The sequence below is a fragment of the Neodiprion virginianus genome, chromosome 3 (assembly GCF_021901495.1).
Source record: "Neodiprion virginianus isolate iyNeoVirg1 chromosome 3, iyNeoVirg1.1, whole genome shotgun sequence".
Classification (NCBI taxonomy): Eukaryota; Metazoa; Arthropoda; class Insecta; order Hymenoptera; family Diprionidae; genus Neodiprion; species Neodiprion virginianus.
This window is the reverse complement of record NC_060879.1, coordinates 33,252,575-33,271,636: the sequence shown is the minus strand read 5'-3', so window position 1 is coordinate 33,271,636 and position 19,062 is coordinate 33,252,575. Positions and strand designations below refer to the sequence as shown.

The window sequence follows — 19,062 nt, the reverse complement described above, 5'->3', positions numbered from 1 at the left end:
TACCCTTCTATTTCGGGGTTTGACATCGGCGGCGACGTCCCTGCCATAGTCCACCGGAGCAGATGACACTTTACGTACGAACTAGTGGAAATTCACGATTTCCAAGGGGAAGATTCACCGGCATTCACAATTTCGATACTGTCAGTTACGGCGAACCGCGGAATGATCCGCTGTAGGACACGGTAGATTTACATAACAGGATTACAGAACGTGACGAGTTGCATCGACGAGATTCGAAGGAGGACAGCGAGTAGATGATTAACCAAAGTTCCATTACATTTGAAGACGATTCTCCATCTTTAATCAAAACATATCTCAGATTCGGATTCGTGAATTCCTCGATGATGAAGAACATTTAAAATATCTCGTTCTGGTGTGTCACAGATTTTCTTCTTATCTATAAACAGTAAACGTGTATCGCCTGTACTTAATAATACTTAATTAACTACGCCGATCAGAGAAAATATCTCTTCAAATAATATTCCGCTCGATCCACGTATGCAGTTCATCCTTTGATTTTCTCTCAATAGCAAACTCGAAGCAAGAGTGTGTAATACGAAGATCGAGAGAGATTCGCAGCAAATGGTTCACTTCAAATCCCGGGAAGATGAGTTCTCCTACCAATCCTCAAAGGGTACCCACCTACAGTATACTAGGTAACTGAACTTCCTAGACGGTGCTAACTTGTATCGAGTTGACAACTAACTAACTAACTAACTGCTCGCTGAAACGAGAGTTTGGTCGATCAACCGCCACCAAAGGCCATTTATGATAATCATCTTCCCGCGACTACGACCACGGCATAATGCAACGGAATATGGTACGTGCGGAACGGAACGTATCGCATGATTATGCCAAACGGCTTTTAGCGGAAATTCATGCCACAACTTTAAACCGTGTCAACCGATCGTTATGAAGAGTTTTACTAATTTATGACCGAGCTTTTTCATACATGTAACGAAGAAAATTACGCAATACATTTTTATGATGAACTGGAAGAGTACAAGTGTGGCAATTTCAAGCGTTTCCTTCACGCCTTGAAATTCGAACAAGAAAATAGTCCCGAGGCTAGATCGGTGCCTGGACGTTGTTCACCATGTTTGCGTCGATTTCTGCACCATTGAGCAACTCCATGAGCAGGGTTCTTTACATGAAACCGGTCATCATGGTCTCAGCGTGTTACGCACTACAAAAACTCGATGTCTGTGATGGAAAGAAATTGTCTATATGTTGACATTCGCATTGTATGGAACAGACCGAATCCAAGAAACCTGTAAGCCAGCCGTTCGCCAAGGTAAACACAATCTCCAAGCGACGATCGATGGTCCCGAGTTATTGACCTTTGGGACCTTGACCACTCAATGAATCGAACCATTCCAAATAGCTTTGTGGGGTTACACGACGGCCAGGACGAAGTTCTGTCGACGTTCATTCGGGTCCTCGTCCTCGACCTGATCCAGAATGCGTGCCCGATGATCCCGGGGCTGTTAACCTCCTTTCTCAATACAAGGATATCGAGCAAACTCGGCTCGGAGGGGCGTAGCACCCGCCAATTTCATCGCGATATGGCGCTCATTGTACTAACTCGAGGGACTGGCGCGGGCGGCTATTAAGAGCGGATATTGAGGCCGCACCGGATCTCCGACAAATGGCGCAGACCGTGCCTGGCCCACCCCCGAGCCTATGCATACCTCCGCCTATTTCACTGAAACGTAGCCAATTAACCCCGACTATCCTCGCGGTCTTCGTCATCTGGCGAAAACGCGGACCACGCGACATCTGTAAGAGTCCCGGGCTCTTCTACAGTCATCGTACTCGCTCACTCTGCGTCTATGCTTCGACTATCCCATGTATATTCGATGAAGGGACGACATAGCAGCGATTAGTAGCATGCAACGTGCTTCTGGATGTTCCTCTGGCTGTAATGACGCCTCGGCCGTTGCTCAAAATTAACTGTTGGAACTTCGTCGTATGCAGTTCACAACGTTCGTTCGTCGTCAACCGACGAGTCTAACTTCTCAGTCGTTTCTTTCGTGTGTTTGACAATTCATTGCGTTCACAGTCACAGTACGGCTGTAACTCGATAAATCTACAGCAAAACATATGTCGATAAATCGATAAGTTAGTAATTATCCGCTGAAACAAGTTGAATTGGTCGAACGGTTTTTCACGTTTACAAAACGAAAGCTTGGAACATGAACTATTAAAATGGTCTCCAAGGGTTTTTCATTAAAGTTCTTCTTGCCCTGGAATTCATTCCACAAGTATCGGAGTGCGGTAATCAAATGGAAATCCTGGAGGTCAATACCCTACATCATGTGTCATGTTTAGACGGAGTGAAGGCAGTACTGCATGCAAGTTGGAAAACTGTGCCACATGTATTAGTAGCGAGTTTGTGCAGCGTGAATTGACCCTTGGCTTTTTACCGCATACGTACAGAGCGGCAGCAAAAAGAGGAGTGTTTAAGTGGTCGTGACATTCGGCTGTCGGAAGGTAGCACGCAGATTATAAAGTAGCTCCAGTTCCAGCTCTCAAGTACGCGATGACTGTTTACTTCATGGAAAGAGCAAGCGAACGTGTTATTTTTACGATAGTCACCTACACACAGGTGTTTACAGGTTATTCTATGCAAATATGTAATTACATCGATAATGGGAAAGTGGTACGGAAGTATCATATATAATATACTTGTGTAGGGAAGTGGTACTCTATTTCAAATTACCGTGATCCTAATGCATAAGGATGTCTAACGAACTTTAAAACCCTCTGAAAAGTAAAACAGCATCATACATTCATCGACATAAGGATAAGTGGTTTTAAAAATGTCGTACGGTGAAAAAAAAATCAGTGATTCAACGATCGAATTGTTGATTCTGATATTTAATATTATTAGGAGCCGTTTGCTGCTTTTTAAAGCTCGGAGAACGCAAGAATAACCACTCAAACATCCCATTACGAAACTGTTGATCTTTACGTTGTAAACTCTTAGTTGAACGGACCCACCAAGGTTTGCAAAAATTTTTGAAAAGAACCAAATTGTTCCGGTGGTAGGTTATGTATTACCGAAGAACATATATACTTGTAACCGCTGCATCGAGAATAATTTCATAAAACGTAGCTAGTTTTTTTTTTCATTTAACACGACGAAAGTCAATTACTGGATCGTTACTCGCATCAGTGTAGCGGGTGTCTCGCTTCGGCAAGTTTATTATCCAATTACTCCCTAAATAGCCAAATATTTTTATTCCAAGTTACGAGCTGTCGCTATAATTAGTTTCAAGTCCAAAGACGAAAGTACACTTGTAGAAAAATTGAACTAAACGTAATGTCCCAGCAGGTCCACTTCATATTTGAGCTATTTGTTACATTTCTGTTAGTAAATGTGACACAAATTACTGTAATTTTAACATTAAAATTGTCGTATCAACATTTAATTTGTACGTTTTGCTTAGTAATACATCGAAAAATGGTCAAACCAACCCAAAAATTTTAGTGGACTTGCCGGGACATTTTTTTTCTAACCGTGGATGCTCCAAATTTCGTCAATCAAAGAAACATGGCTTTTACCACTGACTCCGTTTCACTTTAGACAGTTTCTCGTGACTCCGCATGCCTTCGAGTGACTTCACACGAATTCGCGTAATTCCGACTACGTAAGTTCGAGTAACTTTGCACAACCTCGGGTGAATTTGAATGACTGATTGACGCGGCTCGAAACGAGTACGACGGACATCTCACCTTCCACGTGAAACGATGCAAATTTCTTTCGAAGCCCCTCGAGTCTCGTCTTCAATGCAGATCGGCGTAACAAGAGTCGGGCCGTAAATTGAGTCTGCAATTTTATGAACCTTATACCTCGAATGCACAGCCACCACCCTTCTCCCAACCGGGGTCGGGATTAAGCCGCGTGAAGACCGCGGGCGACGGACTTAAGCATGAAAATTACGTATAGCGCACCTTATAGATTGTACGTGTACCGTTAACGGGATACCTAGAGGCTAGCTGGCGCCATGATATCGATCCCACGCAATATCACGCGCGCCGCCTCGACGCCCGGCGTCCCTAGCGTCCGACTTGTGCTACCAAGGGTTCAAATGATGAACATTATTTTTCGCTTTTTATCCCTTTTCCGCAGGTCAGCCGGCCGGCGACGGACGCGGCTTTGGGCTGATTAAAAAGGGGTCAAAAGTATACCTGTAAGCTTCACAGATGTTCATCGCTCGTCGGACTAATACGATCATGATCAGAAACCTAATTGATTCGCGTGATCCGGATGCGGTAATGAACAAGCAATTTAATTTTCATCATCCGTTTTCACCGGAAAATCGTTGAGGAATCAAATATTTGGATAAAGGAATTGCGAGCAAACGTGGCTTATTAAATTATCAGGATTCGAGTTTGCTTGCAATCTCTGGCAGGAAATTAATTCTAATTTTCACCGCATCGTTGCCCGTGTTGGAGAAAAACTTGCCGACAAACGGTCGGGATTATTTGCGAACCTCAGAATATCTACATCGTCACTCGGAGCTTTATCACGATTTATATTTATGCGGCTAGATTTTTATATACATAAGTACGTAAACACGCTCCTCGGGGCGAATAATTCAATCGCAAATTGGCGTACGTTTTTATGATTTTCAGAACCAGTTCTTTCTCCAAACACTAAGCTGCACTCTGATATTACAGAGATCATCTGGTTTGATTTGTTTTCAATTTTTTCTCCACTTCCAAGATTGGATTACCAAAACCGCAAGTTACCCTAACGCTTATCATCTTAAGTCTGTGGTTTAAAACCAACCAACTTGGTAAAATCAATCACTTGCAGGGCGAGCCTGGGATCCGCAATCGAGGTGAACGTCTTACAAAAAGCTTTAAGTGAGTCAATTGAGGCGCATTTAAGCTATAAATTTAGGGTTGTTGAGCTCCAGAGGCGTCCTCATTTCGTGGCTTAACCGCACCATTGCATTACCGGCATCCATCATAACCACTTAACAAATACGAAAAATTTCACTTGTTTCCCTCGATTCACGGAGCTTTGTCGCACAAAATTGCAGAAACGTTGAAAATTTAGCTATCATTCAATATCGACGTCAAACTTATGATAACCTCTGCCTCGTCATGATTCAGGCATTCATCGTCATCGGAGTTTGGTGTCATCCACCGTCGAGTAACTACCGCTTTCAAATCATAAGAATCAGAATTTAATTCCGAATACAGTATGGGGGGGTCTGCAACATTTTGGGGATGAATGAGTGATGAGACCGCGCGAAGCTTTCCCATATGTATTCATGCATAACGAAGGAATAAACGTCTAATAGATGGCCGTCCCGATTACCGGGCACATTAAACAGCTCGGTCAGCCAACACCTAACAAAGTGATGGGTCAGCCCTGCCATCCATAATTAACATCAATTTACTCCCGTTACCCGTTCATTAGGAATTAACGTTGCTGCAGAATCAAGCTGCTGAGCAATTCGGTCCGATGAATATGCGTCGACCACTCCAATTGGAATTTCAAGTAGTCCAGTATTTCAAGTCGAAGCGTAGCAGTGAAAATTCTTGGCAATTTCGTAGATGTGTTTTTTTTTTCTCTCCTGTTTTTTGCATTTTTCAAAATTCAGCGTCTCCAAAATCAAATCACCTCCCGTTATCGAAAAGTATTTTTAAAAAATCTAGGATTTGAAATTCGAAATCGTCGGCTGGATTTGGATCTTTCGTCCGGATCGAATATTGATATTCATTGCGCGCTTCTCTTCTGACAAATTACAGTCCCCCTCGATTAATAGACGCCTGAGCTTCGGTTGCTACGCTGTCCCAGTTTTTGTCGCCAAGTAGATTCGCGATCCACTTAAAGGGTGCTTGGCAATTATACAGCGGAATCCGAGTCGAGTTTAATTGAAATTGCCAACCGGGTGTGGAGAACGTGAGATATCCCACTGTAAATACAAGCTCGGCGGCGTGATTTACGACTATATACGAAAGCAACTCACCAGCGGTTACCGCAAGGGTTCAGAGATACGTTACACGCTTTTCTCCAGCATGATATACAGTAGCTTTGAACGTGTCTGAAAAAATACCGGCCATAATTTTTATCCCGCATCAAAACAAGAATTTTTAGCGCCTCGGTTATTTTTCAAATCCTGTCATTCTCGTAGTTTTCACTCAAGACGTTTCTAATAACTTTCACATCTCTTTTGAACACTTGTGGTAATTTTCTCACATATTCCCAGCATCTTGCTTCGAAGTATCGAGCAACATTTTGGCCAGGATAGTACGGTATTTTTAAATTTCTCTCCTGTCATTTATATTCCGTCGGGGAAAAAAAATCATTGCAAATTGCAATCATCAGACTTTACAATAAATATCAAAACCAGATCTCGGATTGAGGGAATTCCTTGCAGTGGAACCGTGTACGACCAACGTAAACCACGAAACCATGAGAACCGCTATAAAGCAAATTACTGGCCTCGTGTCGTCGGAGGGATGCTCGAGGGATTCTGAGGGATTCGAGGAGAGCGTCCGGTAAAGTTGGGAAAACGGGAAGACTGACGAGGGAATTCCCGAGTTTGACTGCACGGAAAGTGCATCGCGCGTCACGGAATTCTCTGGGATAATCACGGATCCGATTAATTTTCGAGTGGGGAAATTGATCCGATTCCAGGGGCCGCTGGTGACTGTTGTCACAGGTGTAGATAGAAAGCCTCGAACATGGTCGAGACAATTATCGACGTGTCGGTTCTACGCCGCGCGTCTGTCTCCGCATCGTCCCGTCCTCTCGACGGAATTGCACACGCGTATGACTAATTCAACCGGCAGTCGAAGCCCGCGAGGTGACTCGGAGCTTTAATCAATCCGCCAGCGATCATCCTCGAACCGTCGCCAAAACTAATCGAGACGATTCTACTCGGAAAGTTTACGATCCTCTCGCTTCGTAGCGGAACTCGTGTTAACTTTATTTCCGACCCAAGAGATAACGAGAGGTCACGTATATAACGGTTGACTGGGAAATCAACTTTGTCTGCAGCTATCTAACTTCCACTGCTGATGCGTATCGCGTTACGGACAAACTTTTTCACACCGCAAAGGTAAAGAGTCACCAGCCGTGTAATAAATCGGAAATATTCGGGGCTGAACTAGCTTCTTCCATTTTTGATGAAACGTATCTTTTCGTTCGACGGAACGCTGCTTTGAAATTTAGATCTCGTACTACGCGCACGGTATTTTTCAAGAATACCATGAAACCAAAAAATTGACAAACCTGAAACGAATGTCGTAAAATTTATTGAAAGAAGGTTTGAGAATAAATTTACGCCAGGTTTACTGGCCAGATGCTGTTTTGAAGTAAAAAATTCGAGTCTCGGTATTTCCAAAAAAGAAATAGGTTACACGTCAGAATTGAATCTATGAACTGAAATCGTTAATCGACAGATTTTGGAATTATGTCTGCCGAGTTTTCTTTCTTTTTCATACGTTTATCACAGAGCTTACACAGAGAAATTCAGCAATTTGCGAAAAAAATTTGCATGATTGTTCAACACACGGAAGCCGGGTAACCAGGTACGATATCGATCGAGCCCAAACGGTGATCCTTATCTGGATCGTTGGCCACGACACAGATACCTATGTGTCATATACACGGTATATATACACGTGTAAGCCTCACCGCGTGTAACAAGGCGAAATCGGGATATCCTATCCGCGTGACAAGTCAGTATAATATAAATAATTGCGCGTTTATCAGGGGCATCGGATGTTATATGGTACGATGGAATCGTGCTTGGCCTAATGCCATTTGCAAGTCGATTTCGAACCACCGCAAATAAACCTTTAGAATTTGGCATTTTGTACAAGGCATGTACAGTCTGTACATATTTATTGTAGTCGTCATCGTTAGTGTGTAAACTATTTTGCATTTTATTACAACGCTTTTATTCTTCCCCCGAATCGAATGCCGGCTTACCTTCGATCTTTTCTCAAACTACGTCAATCCATCGATTTCGAACCGTTCGTACACGCTTGTGATACAAGAAAAAAACGCCGCACGTGATGGCTTGACAGATATTCTGATATTGAACGTGAATCGAACACGTTAAAACAGAAAAAAAGTATTAAAATTGAGTTTTTTGAATTTCTTTCCACACGCCGAATTGCTCACTTTATATTATAAGAAGCGTACTCTATCATTTCTGGAGTACAATTCATATTCGTGCAATTATTTTTCCTCTCACGCACTTCTTTTCGGTATTTTTATTGTGAAATTTATCACGCAGCGGGTGAAATGAAAATGTGATAAATGTGATAGTAACAAAGTTAATACCTTTGTATATCGTTGTCAAGAGTGGACAGTTTGCTTTGTAAAGTGCAGAAAAGGATTGTTTCACGTTTCGCCACTTGCGAAATCATAAATTGATATAAATGGCGCTTTTGCGAGCCTTCGCTAGCAGAGGGCCACCTTGACTCAAATCACGTTACACATAGTTACGAGAAGAAATCGGCGACACCGGCAGAGAAAACTTTTGCAAATCCGAATATCATACACTCGCTAATTAGTGGCTAATTCACGTTTCTGTTATAGATTTATACTTGTCAACATGAAATTTTAATTTTATTGAATTGGCGATAAAAACACGCGCTTACTCTTTTTCTACTCAGAAACACCGAAAGAAATTATCACTGGTAGATCTCATGTCCACGTTTATTGAAGCTTCAGGTGCGAGAAACGCAGTACGTGTTGAAGTTAATGCCTTCGCGTGATCGATATTGCGCCTGTATTTAATAAACAGTTTTTACTGCGCGTGAATGAGCAGTTCTAAAATAGTAAAATGTCTATAAAAGCCGAGTTGAATAACCGCGGTTGAAACTGACACCGTGATCCCGGTAAAACACGCAGGTTTATTAATATTTATAGGAAAGGAAAAAAAGCGTGAGGTAATAAGTTTATGCATTCAACTGCAGATAACCTAATTTTCAAATCCACGTTCATATTATGTACGCGTAGGATCGTAAATTTCAATTTATGAGTACAAGACATCACACCACGCCTTGAAAATTTGTTACCCGTGCAGCTGCAGTTTACGTCTTGATTTTCCTGCATAAAATAGGTTCACAAAGTGAAGGTTAGTCGGTATGCAGTATAGGTAGGTTACTATATACGTATGCAAGCGATAAATGGAAGGTGACCATTTGTTTTCCGCTCGTACATGTCTACGTCCAGTGTTAAGGGTGCGAGGAGGGACAATGGGCCGCATGGCCTATAGAGGGCGATGAGGGGTTGGCCAAGCTGGCAACTTGATGGAGTATAATGGAATTCAATGGAATTAAATTGAATTTAAGGAAAAGTCGTAACAATGGCTTTTTCCTACGTATAGACGGGAGTATAAATCCAAGCAACATTCGGAACACGAAAAAAAAAAGAAAGGCGAAAGCGGGCGAAAAGGAGGAGAAAGTCGGCAAGAAATGGGACGAGAGAAAAGAAGAAATCGAGGAGAGGATACAACGGAGCGAAGGAAAAAAAGAAAGTATCCGCGTAGCGTCGAGAAACGAAGAGAAAATTGAGGGGTGGGTGTCTTCTGCGCGTAATAGAAATCACTTCTTTAAAAGTGAATCGAAACTCTTAATAATGCGTCGCTCTCAACTCGTCCTCTTACAATCGGTCGGTCAGCTTCCCTTGGAATAGGCGAAAACCCGTAAGCCACGTGTTATGTTACACGTGTACCTACATATATACACGAAAGTAGAAAGATATGAAATTAGATCTTTTGCGCAGTAAATTCTGACAGTCTAACCGTTAAAACCGTTGAAAGAGATTAATGTGTCACGAATCGTCTGCAACCCAATTTAGTTTATCCGTCACGAGCAAGAATCAGGAATATGTTGTATACTGGTGTAAATTTTCAGGGTCCCTGGAAATTATTCGAAAAGAAGCTTTCATCTGTTGTTTGATCAGCGAAAATTACATCGTTCACCGACATCACGGAATAATTTCGTTAATGTAAAAAATGAACTTTCTAGCACACGTGCATCCAATTCGACTGTGTTTTTATTTTACCCATTTGTCCAAATTAACCCACGCCCGATCCCCTTTAATAAGCGATTCAATTCCGTGATGTGAGCTCTAGTATATATTCCATCACTCGTTTAAAGCCTAACTGCGTGTATCGGCTAAATGAATATTTCAAATAGCGAGTGGCACGAAAAATAATTTGGGCTGAGACTGTAATCCGAGGGTGAATCGTGAATGAGCTTTATAGTACAGCCGTTAAACTAGCCTGCGATAAATCGCTGATTTTTATGGCCGCCTCCTTATCCCCGAATCAGTACTTCGCATCGTCTCGTATTACCTTGTACAGTTCACAGTACCGAATGGCGCATATTCTGCGCCCAGCTAATAAACGCACCATCAATTCGGTTCGTCGAAGCTGCAGGACATTCGTGCCTTTTGTTACACACGCGGTATAAAAGAATACGCCTTGCGGGTAAGTACTCGCTTTTTTATTTATGCCCTCATTATCGAGACGGATCGCTTCGACGAAGAAACGAAATATCGCAGATAACCAACCGGCCTCGTGATATGGCAAATCCCTGCTCCCATCTGGGAACAATAGCGCATTAGAAGACAGGGCGGACCTTAATTGAACCATTCTCGAGACTCGGCTGTATCTGGATGTCTGAAAACGCATAATGACGTCGTGATTACAACCGTCGGTTCAACACCGTTCCGTGTTTGGAAAGGCAGAGGGTCTATTCATCATCGTGGAAACCATACGAGCACCGTCCGTGTTCAAAGACCTCGCATGTGTCTCTGAAATTTCGTCGCCCATGGCTTTACTCATCTCGCGTCTCCCTATCCGGAAGAAAATCCTTTTTGTGAAAAATTCAAAAACGGTTGCGGTTCACATGCGGCTTAAGTTTAAGCCGGAAAAGATGTCCTATAACGCGTTTCCTCGGGCCGTTGTAACGGTAAAAAATCTCCTCCTTCAAAACAGGATAGGAAATATAGAAAATTTCGTTAATGCGAAGGAAGAAAAATTTCAATCAATTTCAAATTTAACGATTTGGATAAATTTTGTCTAACGTATGGACCAACCAATTTATTAAGTCTTCGATAAGTATATCTATTAATTCCAAGTCTGTGTGTCCGACTATTCCAACTGGAGTAAACTTGTGATGGAAAAATTAAGTATCGTTACATTTTTCCCTCGTACACGAATTTGATAAATTTGCAAACGGCTTTTGGATACTATCCGAAAGATTGAAATTGGCAGGGCTGGAAAACTCCAACGAGGAATAAATGAACTGCCAGGGAACGTCAGGGGCAAGGATGGAAAATTGGGTGAACACAAGGGGCTTCCGAATTCGTTGATAAATTTTCGATCTCAAATATCAGATGAACCGTAATCGTAACCAAAGGGAAACGCAGGCGACCCAACTGCCGGATCGTTGGATCGAGGTTATATTGCGCACAGGCGGTGAGTCCCGATGAAGCATTACATTTCGCAACCGGGCGAACGCTTGCAGAAAGACGATAACAGAAGCGAGGGGAATTTCTCGAGCCAGTGCCGAGGGGTTATCCCTGAGTAAACCTAACCGCGTCAAATCACCGTAAAATTTGGTCTACCGAGCTTAAAGGCGGAAGCGGTATTAAGAAAACCCATTTTATCCCCAGGGCGTCTTTCGCAAATTGATACTATTACTCCTTACATATTGATACTTATCATCGGCACGTGCGAGACCAGCTGTAATTTCGTAAATTATGCTCTCTCATTGGCCCGTCAAATTCCACCCTCCACCCATGGATTTTAACATATTTTCCCAACTTTGAGAAAAATTGTTGGAACAATCGGTTGGTTCAGAGTTTTTGCGAGAAATAGAGCTCAAGCAAGAGTGTCGAGTAAGTGTTTCGGTATTTTTCGGTTATTCTTTATTTTTTTTTTTTTTCCAGTGTATTGGATTTTATCGTAAACCGCCTACTTTCACAGACTTTTCGATCAGCTCTGTCTCTCGAATTTTCTCAGGTCTATCACGTTATCCCAAGAGCCAAGTACGTGAATTGACTTCTTCGCCAATATACAGTATACGCGACATAAAAATGTGTCTCACTTTTTTCATTGCTCAGGGATTGCCTCCGGGAAATTATATGAACGAAAGGGTAACAAATTCGCGCCAGATTTTTTTCACCCCAATTCCATTCATCTGTCCGCGATTCGTTTTCGCGTTTCTCTGTCGCGTAATTTAACATTCGGTGAATACCAAATCGCTAATCGAATCGCTTTTGCACACGATTATGAGGCACAATCAGGTCCTCACATGAACGAACGTCGACTCCTCCCTCCCATCCTGATCGCAGATTGGCAATGATTGATCGCGAAAATGTGACAACGGTATCAGCACAAGTACACACTAAGCGAAAACTTTTTTTATAGTTTATCTTATAAGTGAGAATGATTGAAGACCGCCGTAAAAATATAACCGAAAGGTAAATTTTTGTCTGTGAAGTAGTTCATCGTCAAGTTTTCTAAAATCTCTTTCCAAGTTTTTCATTGTTTGTTGAACTTTGGGAGTATCCCGCTCTCGCCAAATATCTACAAACTGTTTCGTCTCTTTTGAAATCCGTGATTGAAAAACAATTCGGACACGCTACTGATGGCCGATTTCCAGTCTTGGTAATACGATTCAATTGTTAATTAAAATTCTAATGTTGTCGTTAAGAGATGCCAGTTTTTTCCTCTATTTCTCACCCTGTTATTCCACTCTCTCTTTCGAATTCTTTTCGTGTCTTTTGGCATTTCAGCCACGGTTGACATTTGCTCGTTTGAAATGACTTGAGGAAAACTTGGTTTAAACCTGCACACTTACTGAACGCAATGACTCGGAAGAAAGTCTGCCATGTTTTCGTCTTCCAGTGCGACGGAAACGAAAACAAACGCTCGCACGGCAAAACTAGCGCCTCAGCAAATAGTGCATGTAGGATTCGAATCATCCTCCAGGGAAATAAAGCAGATGTCTCAAACTAAAATCGGGCTTCGGCATTCAGAAGACTTGAACCATTGACGCGATCCGATTTGGAGGGGTTGAAAAATGGAAATTCGCCATTTTCAATAAAATCGTTTCAAACTTCCGCAAACATTGTCTGTTCCTTTTCGCAGCGGTGATTTTGTTCAATTTCAAGAGTTCAGTTTTACCACGCACTAAGTAAGTTGCATTAATTTTCAAAAGATTTAGCGGAAAGAAATATTTCGTAGAGAAAATACGGTGATCTCAGTTCAACTGAACTGAAAACTCGTGGCGAACAATCTTTCGCGTTTATAGTTATATTTTCGAAATTGCGATCTCTTCAGAAGAGGAAATGTATAATCAACGTTGATCCAATTTGGTCCAACGGATTTATACATTCAGCGATTTCGATTATAATATTTTCTCCATAAAGAATGACGGAATTTCAAGATTACTCGCACACCTGCGACAAAATGTATGAGGGTGAAACTGTGTGTAACGCTCCACGAAATCTTAATATGCCCGTGAAAAATATATCTCGCCTACTTTTGCAATATCGACAGTCAGTATTTCGATACACCAACACCTGCATCATGCTTCACTGGCATACGAATGGCTTTACGTACCATGAAGTATGTATATGTAGGTGTTCGTCGGTGCTTTATATCCGCATCCTGCAGAAACGCTCGCGGCGAAAGACAAATGGGCTTCTTCTCAGACGAACCCGTCAGGGGATTTTCACTTTTACCTATATGCCCTAAAGCTTTCAAGTTGCAATCCTATTACTTTTCCGCGAGTTATGAGAAGCCCGGGTTTTCCTTGATATTTCCGGCATCGAGGACCCTTCGAAATTTCGAAAATTTACAACCGCATATGTCTGGTCCACGAAGTGAAAGAACAATCACGATCTGTGTACAAGATGGGTAAAAATTTTATGAACGTCCGCAGTGCGTACGGATAAAAAAGTGAAAATAAATTAGAAAACGAGATTGAGATAATTTGTTCAAAAGTAATTTCGACGGAAGTCTTTTGCAAATTACAGCCTTCAACAGCTTCGATTTTAATCATTCCCGCCAAAGCTTGATCGGGTACGATTATCAGAACAATGAACGAACGCTTTCTGATGAGTATGATTAATGGAGAAACCGAGGTGCGTGAAAAGCTGTAAAACTGACACGTGAAACACCGCGCAAAGTTGAAAAAATTAAATTTTGACGGACAGCTGACGGTTCGCTGGTCCGGCTTGGTTTTCTTCTATACCCAGGACCAAATGTCCCGCGAATATTTGATACGAGTTTTCTTTGCAAGCGGGTACAGCGAGGTAAGGTGAATTTTTTTTCATTTTATTTTCTTCTTTTCTTTATTTTTCAGCAAGTCGATTTAATCCTCGCGAAGTTGACGGAGATAGATGAGGCTTCGTTCACGGCTCGGTTTATAACTTTCTTCTATTATATAAAATATACCTGTATATGTATATGTATACATATACAAGTTATATATAGGTATATGGATACACGGAGGCACGCAGATAGTCAAGTCGAATTGACGCCTAGCGGCGACGCTTGACAACCGAAAAAGTTACGACATGTTGCTGGGTGAATTTACTCTGCTGCATCGCACATAAAATATTATAATTGCATGAAGTTGAATTAAAAAATTAGAAGCCTCGCACGGGGTGTTAAAATTCATTTGACATATGAATAAATCATCACCCATCCCTGTATTCCCAAGTGTGTGGTAATTACATTTTTATGGTGGCAAAGCATGCAGCTTTCTTCGGTTTGGGTACAATTCCAGTCAACTACTTTGCTAGTCAAACTGAAAAACTGGATTACGAGGTGCTAACTTTATACATTAACAACCGCGTCAACAGCGTCTGGCGTAAATATACAATCAGTTAGGATTTTGCCTAATTATCTACCGCGTAAAGCACCCGATGGTCTGCCGAAAATACCAGTGCAGAATGAACAATTAAAGCAGATCGAAAAATGACAATAGAATCGGAGTGTACATTGACCGGCGGTGTTTATTCACTGCTGATGCATTCGACCCAACGTATATATTATTAAATTCACGACGGAACAACAAGGTCAGAAATTCGGTATGTATAGATAAGTTTAATGAGCATCGTGGAAGTTGTGGTATATTTTCGGTCAGCAATTATCGTATGCAATATTATATATATTTCATCCGTCGAAAGATTTCTACGATCATGTACTTGAGATAATGAATACGGCAATGTAAGACATTTTTTGAAGGATAAAAGAGGCGAGGATTCAACGAGCAATGTAACATTTAATTTACTCTATTTTTGGTGACCAAAATCGTGAATCCGAAAATTCTTATATTGTCACAGTAAGAAGAACGAAACGAATTTTAAGAAGCTGAGTGGAACAAATATCGATACATTGCGAGGTAGCCGTACACTAACCAATTAATCAAATTATTGAGTTAGTAATTTATAAAGATCTGTTTAAATTCAAAAGAATAGTAAGTATCGGAATTATTAACAAAAGTTGAGATATCGATGCTTCGTATCAAACGGCTTGAAAACAGTTAAAAATCTCGAAAATAATTTTTTGATCGAGAAAAATATTTTCGACGTCGTTAAATATTCGATCTTACACCATTGCACCGATATTGGTTATCATCAACAATAATGAAAATATCGAATTCACTACTAAAAAAAAATGAAAATCCGTTTCCGTGACTTTGCACCGATTCTAACAGTTTTTGTAACGATATTGAAGCGACTTGAAACGAAGCATCGATATCCAAGCTTCTCTTTACAGTTTCACTATTTTCTATTTTTCCGTTGTCGCATAAATATTCGTACCTAACGGAAACAGTAATTTTATTATTCATTTCAATATTTCTAAAAAAAAAGGAGTGGAAAAAAAAACGAAACAACGGACGGGGAGCTGAAAGAAGGCTCTGACTCACATTCGCCTGCACAGGTTGTCGGTCGTTCGGCGGTGTTTATCACGCAGCAGCAGCAGCAAGTAGTAACAGACGGCGTTGGTCTGGCGTTAGCGGCGTTTGTGGCAGCGTCGTTCCAGCGACGCGTTCGAGGGGTGAATGCGCAATGCAGACTGAAACCCGACACGCAAAGCTTTCCTCCGACGTCGCCGCCCCCTCCCCTCACCCCCCCCCCCCCCCGCTCTTACAAGCGACCGTCAACGCCGTTTTCACAAATCGCGCCTGCGCCCTCTTCCTTAATATTGTCATATTCAAGTTTCATTTCGATGTAACGATGAAATGTTACCCGCGAATTATCCTGGGCTGTATAAGCTCTGCTTAAATCCTCTGCGCGCGAATTTCGCGAGCGCGCAGCTCGATGCTTATTTTGCGCCTTTACGCTTTTGTAGGTGTAAAAAATAATTCGGAATGAATTTTTTTTAATACACGTTGTACTCATGGATTCTCATTTATTCCTCACTTTCTTTGATACTTGCGCTTTCACAGGGTACGTAGATGTATGTCGATATCACAAAGGGCTTGGTTCAAATTTACTGGATATCTAATCTCTGGATCTTAATCTTGAATCGGAATATCGGTTTGTAGCAGAGCTCTTTGACGCGTTAAATGAAACACGTGAAACTTTCTTCGATTTTTGACACGTGAAGCCAGGTTCTGAATCATGCAGCTTCCGATTTCACCTTGTCAATTACAGGGTATTTGTTAATTAACACTTTTATAACTTGTCTCGAAATTTGGTAGAGTGTACATTTTATTCTCAGCAAATCTTCATCGCGAAACTCCTGTTACATTTAATTTTCAAATTACACTGAAATTCGGGAAGACTTGACACAACGAAGTTCCCTCTGGGAGATGTTCTAGTTTGCATAAATTCGTTGAATCATCAGACGATGATACCGCCTTACAGATTGAATCAATTCTAAACCTCAGACGAAATTCTCACACCTGTGTGATATATTCGAAACAATTTGATCTCGGTTGGGGCAATTTCATTTGAAAAATCATCGCGCAAATGGTGAAAAATGAACAACATATTTCACACACGAAACACGATTCTTTTTATTATGAATGTGAAACCTTATTCTTAATTAGACAAAAAGTGGAAAGGCTTTCTCCCCACAGGATTATCACGTAACAAAACCTGCGGAAACTAGAACATTTCTTCATGTTACACAGCGAGCAGTCTGCGGAGTTTGAGTTTAATTTGTGTGATGGGATACGGTACGCTGGAGGTGCGTCAGTTGCCGGGGTGGCGGAACAAGCAGAGTCGAAGTAGACGTAGGGAACGCGATGAATAGTCACGTCACTTGAGACATATCCGACACGCTGACAAGCACACCTCGGCACAAACTCGGGAAGATTGGGCTTTCATCAGTCAATTATAAACAGCGGTACCCCTTTGGATCTGTGGGGCGTTATATGCATACGGTGCACCGTGAAAGCAGGAACGGTACGATCGGTATGATCGATTCCCGTCGAGACAAAGAACAGGTGAGAACGAGGAACTCGAGGTAGATAGATAAATTCAAACCGTGATTGAAATTTCTCCTGATTAGTATAGCGTCAAGAAAAATTTAAACGACAGAGGCAAAAATAACGCACGGGAATAAAAAGAAGGCGGAAAAGATCATGGGATGACAGGCCTAGGGTTAAAACGAGAAGTAACATTTTTTAATTTTTTCCTCAGAACGACGAGTCATCCCCTCGTTGACACTAGGAAACTCCCAATTTCCAAATAAATATCGTAAGATTCCGTACAGCGGTATTGATTCCGAGTTTAAAGAGCTTTGCTCTCTCTCTCTCTCTCTCTTTCTTGTTTTCTATCCTTTTCTGCAGTATTTCCGCAATCTCCCTCGCAGCGGCCTTTTTCTAGGAAGTATCAAACCGGCGAGCTTTCGTATTAGTCACGCGCTTTTAGTGAGCGCCCTTTGCTCGGCGACCGCGAAGCGAGTTGTGCCTAGCCGCAGGAGTGAGGAGGAAAAACCCTGCGGTCTATATTAACGGGGAAAATTTTGCTGCAAGGGGAAACGCGAGTCATCGGTCCTCCCGGCGTCGCGGCGTCCCTCGCACTCGCAGACCGAACGAATGAATCACCTGCTGAATTATTACCGGCCAAAGTAGAGGTGCTCGGTTCTTTACAGATATCTACAGTCACTCCGGACTTATACGTACGTGTAAGTTACAAGTGTGTATGTATTTAGGTACCTGATGGCGGAAGTAATGGCTCCGCGTTAAGCAACGTGTGACGTAAATTACCACCCAGTCTTCACTAATTACGCCGGTAACTTCCGTTCATTTCGCAGTTGTATAAAGCCTCTAATATACGTTTCGGGATTCTGTATCCTGCAATTATCAGCAAGTCGTTCCTCACCATGGAATTTACGATTGAACGGTGGGATCGAATAAAGGAAATAACTTGTCTATTTTTGGCGTACTCAACGGAGGAACGCTAATCGACACATTTTTTTTATCTCATTGAAAGACGACTTGAGCTCAATAAGTTAGACGAGAAGATTCGTCGAGTGCAGTGCCGATTGAGGCTCGCCGTTTTTCAGGTGCCGAAAGAAAGCTACTTGGAACAAATGGCTTTTTTTTCCCAGAAACAAAGTGGCGGAACAAGCATATATTTTCCAATACAATACTAAAATAAGATGTATATACATCGGGGCTGTGACCCTCGCTCCAGGTTATAATGAAAATCAATGATCCTCAGCAGTGCTAGAGAGAAGAAGAAGGGACAAAAAAAAAGTGAAAGAAACGTAACGGATGACTTTATCCTTAAAAATATAGTGTATTTACCGTAAATTTCTTTCGAGCCGGTCGTCTTGAAAAATCTTGTTTACACGTGGAAGTGAATCACGGCCGATGATGTATGTTTGCTTGTCGTTTCTGTCACTGTTCTACCTTTCCCTTCAGCCTTGTCTTCCGGACTGCAAGACAAATCCTGTTGGAGCATAGTTAAGCTCCGCCTACGGTTGTAAATTTTCAACTTGGGCCACCGAGAAATAAAATTGAAGAAAGAGTTATCACGTGGATCAATGGAGTCACGCCATCGTTTCTACGAAAGATGAATGAACCGTTGAACATTGT

General features: G+C 41.8%; 1 protein-coding gene across 3 annotated transcripts in view; it reads right to left on the bottom strand.

Annotated features, from left to right (window-relative positions):
* LOC124299948 (uncharacterized protein CG3556) overlaps nucleotides 1-18,790 on the bottom strand; it is a 48,280-nt gene extending 29,490 nt beyond the window's left edge. For 2 of the 3 annotated variants that reach the window (XM_046753428.1, XM_046753431.1), the window contains exon 1: nucleotides 15,937-16,076. In XM_046753428.1, coding sequence (XP_046609384.1) covers nucleotides 15,937-15,938 — 2 coding nt within the window. In that variant the 5' untranslated portion in view covers nucleotides 15,939-16,076. Of the gene's footprint in view, nucleotides 1-15,936; nucleotides 16,077-18,771 lie in introns of those variants that run through there. The other variant, XM_046753430.1, reaches the window with a different exon arrangement.
* Nucleotides 18,791-19,062: the final 272 nt, after the last annotated feature.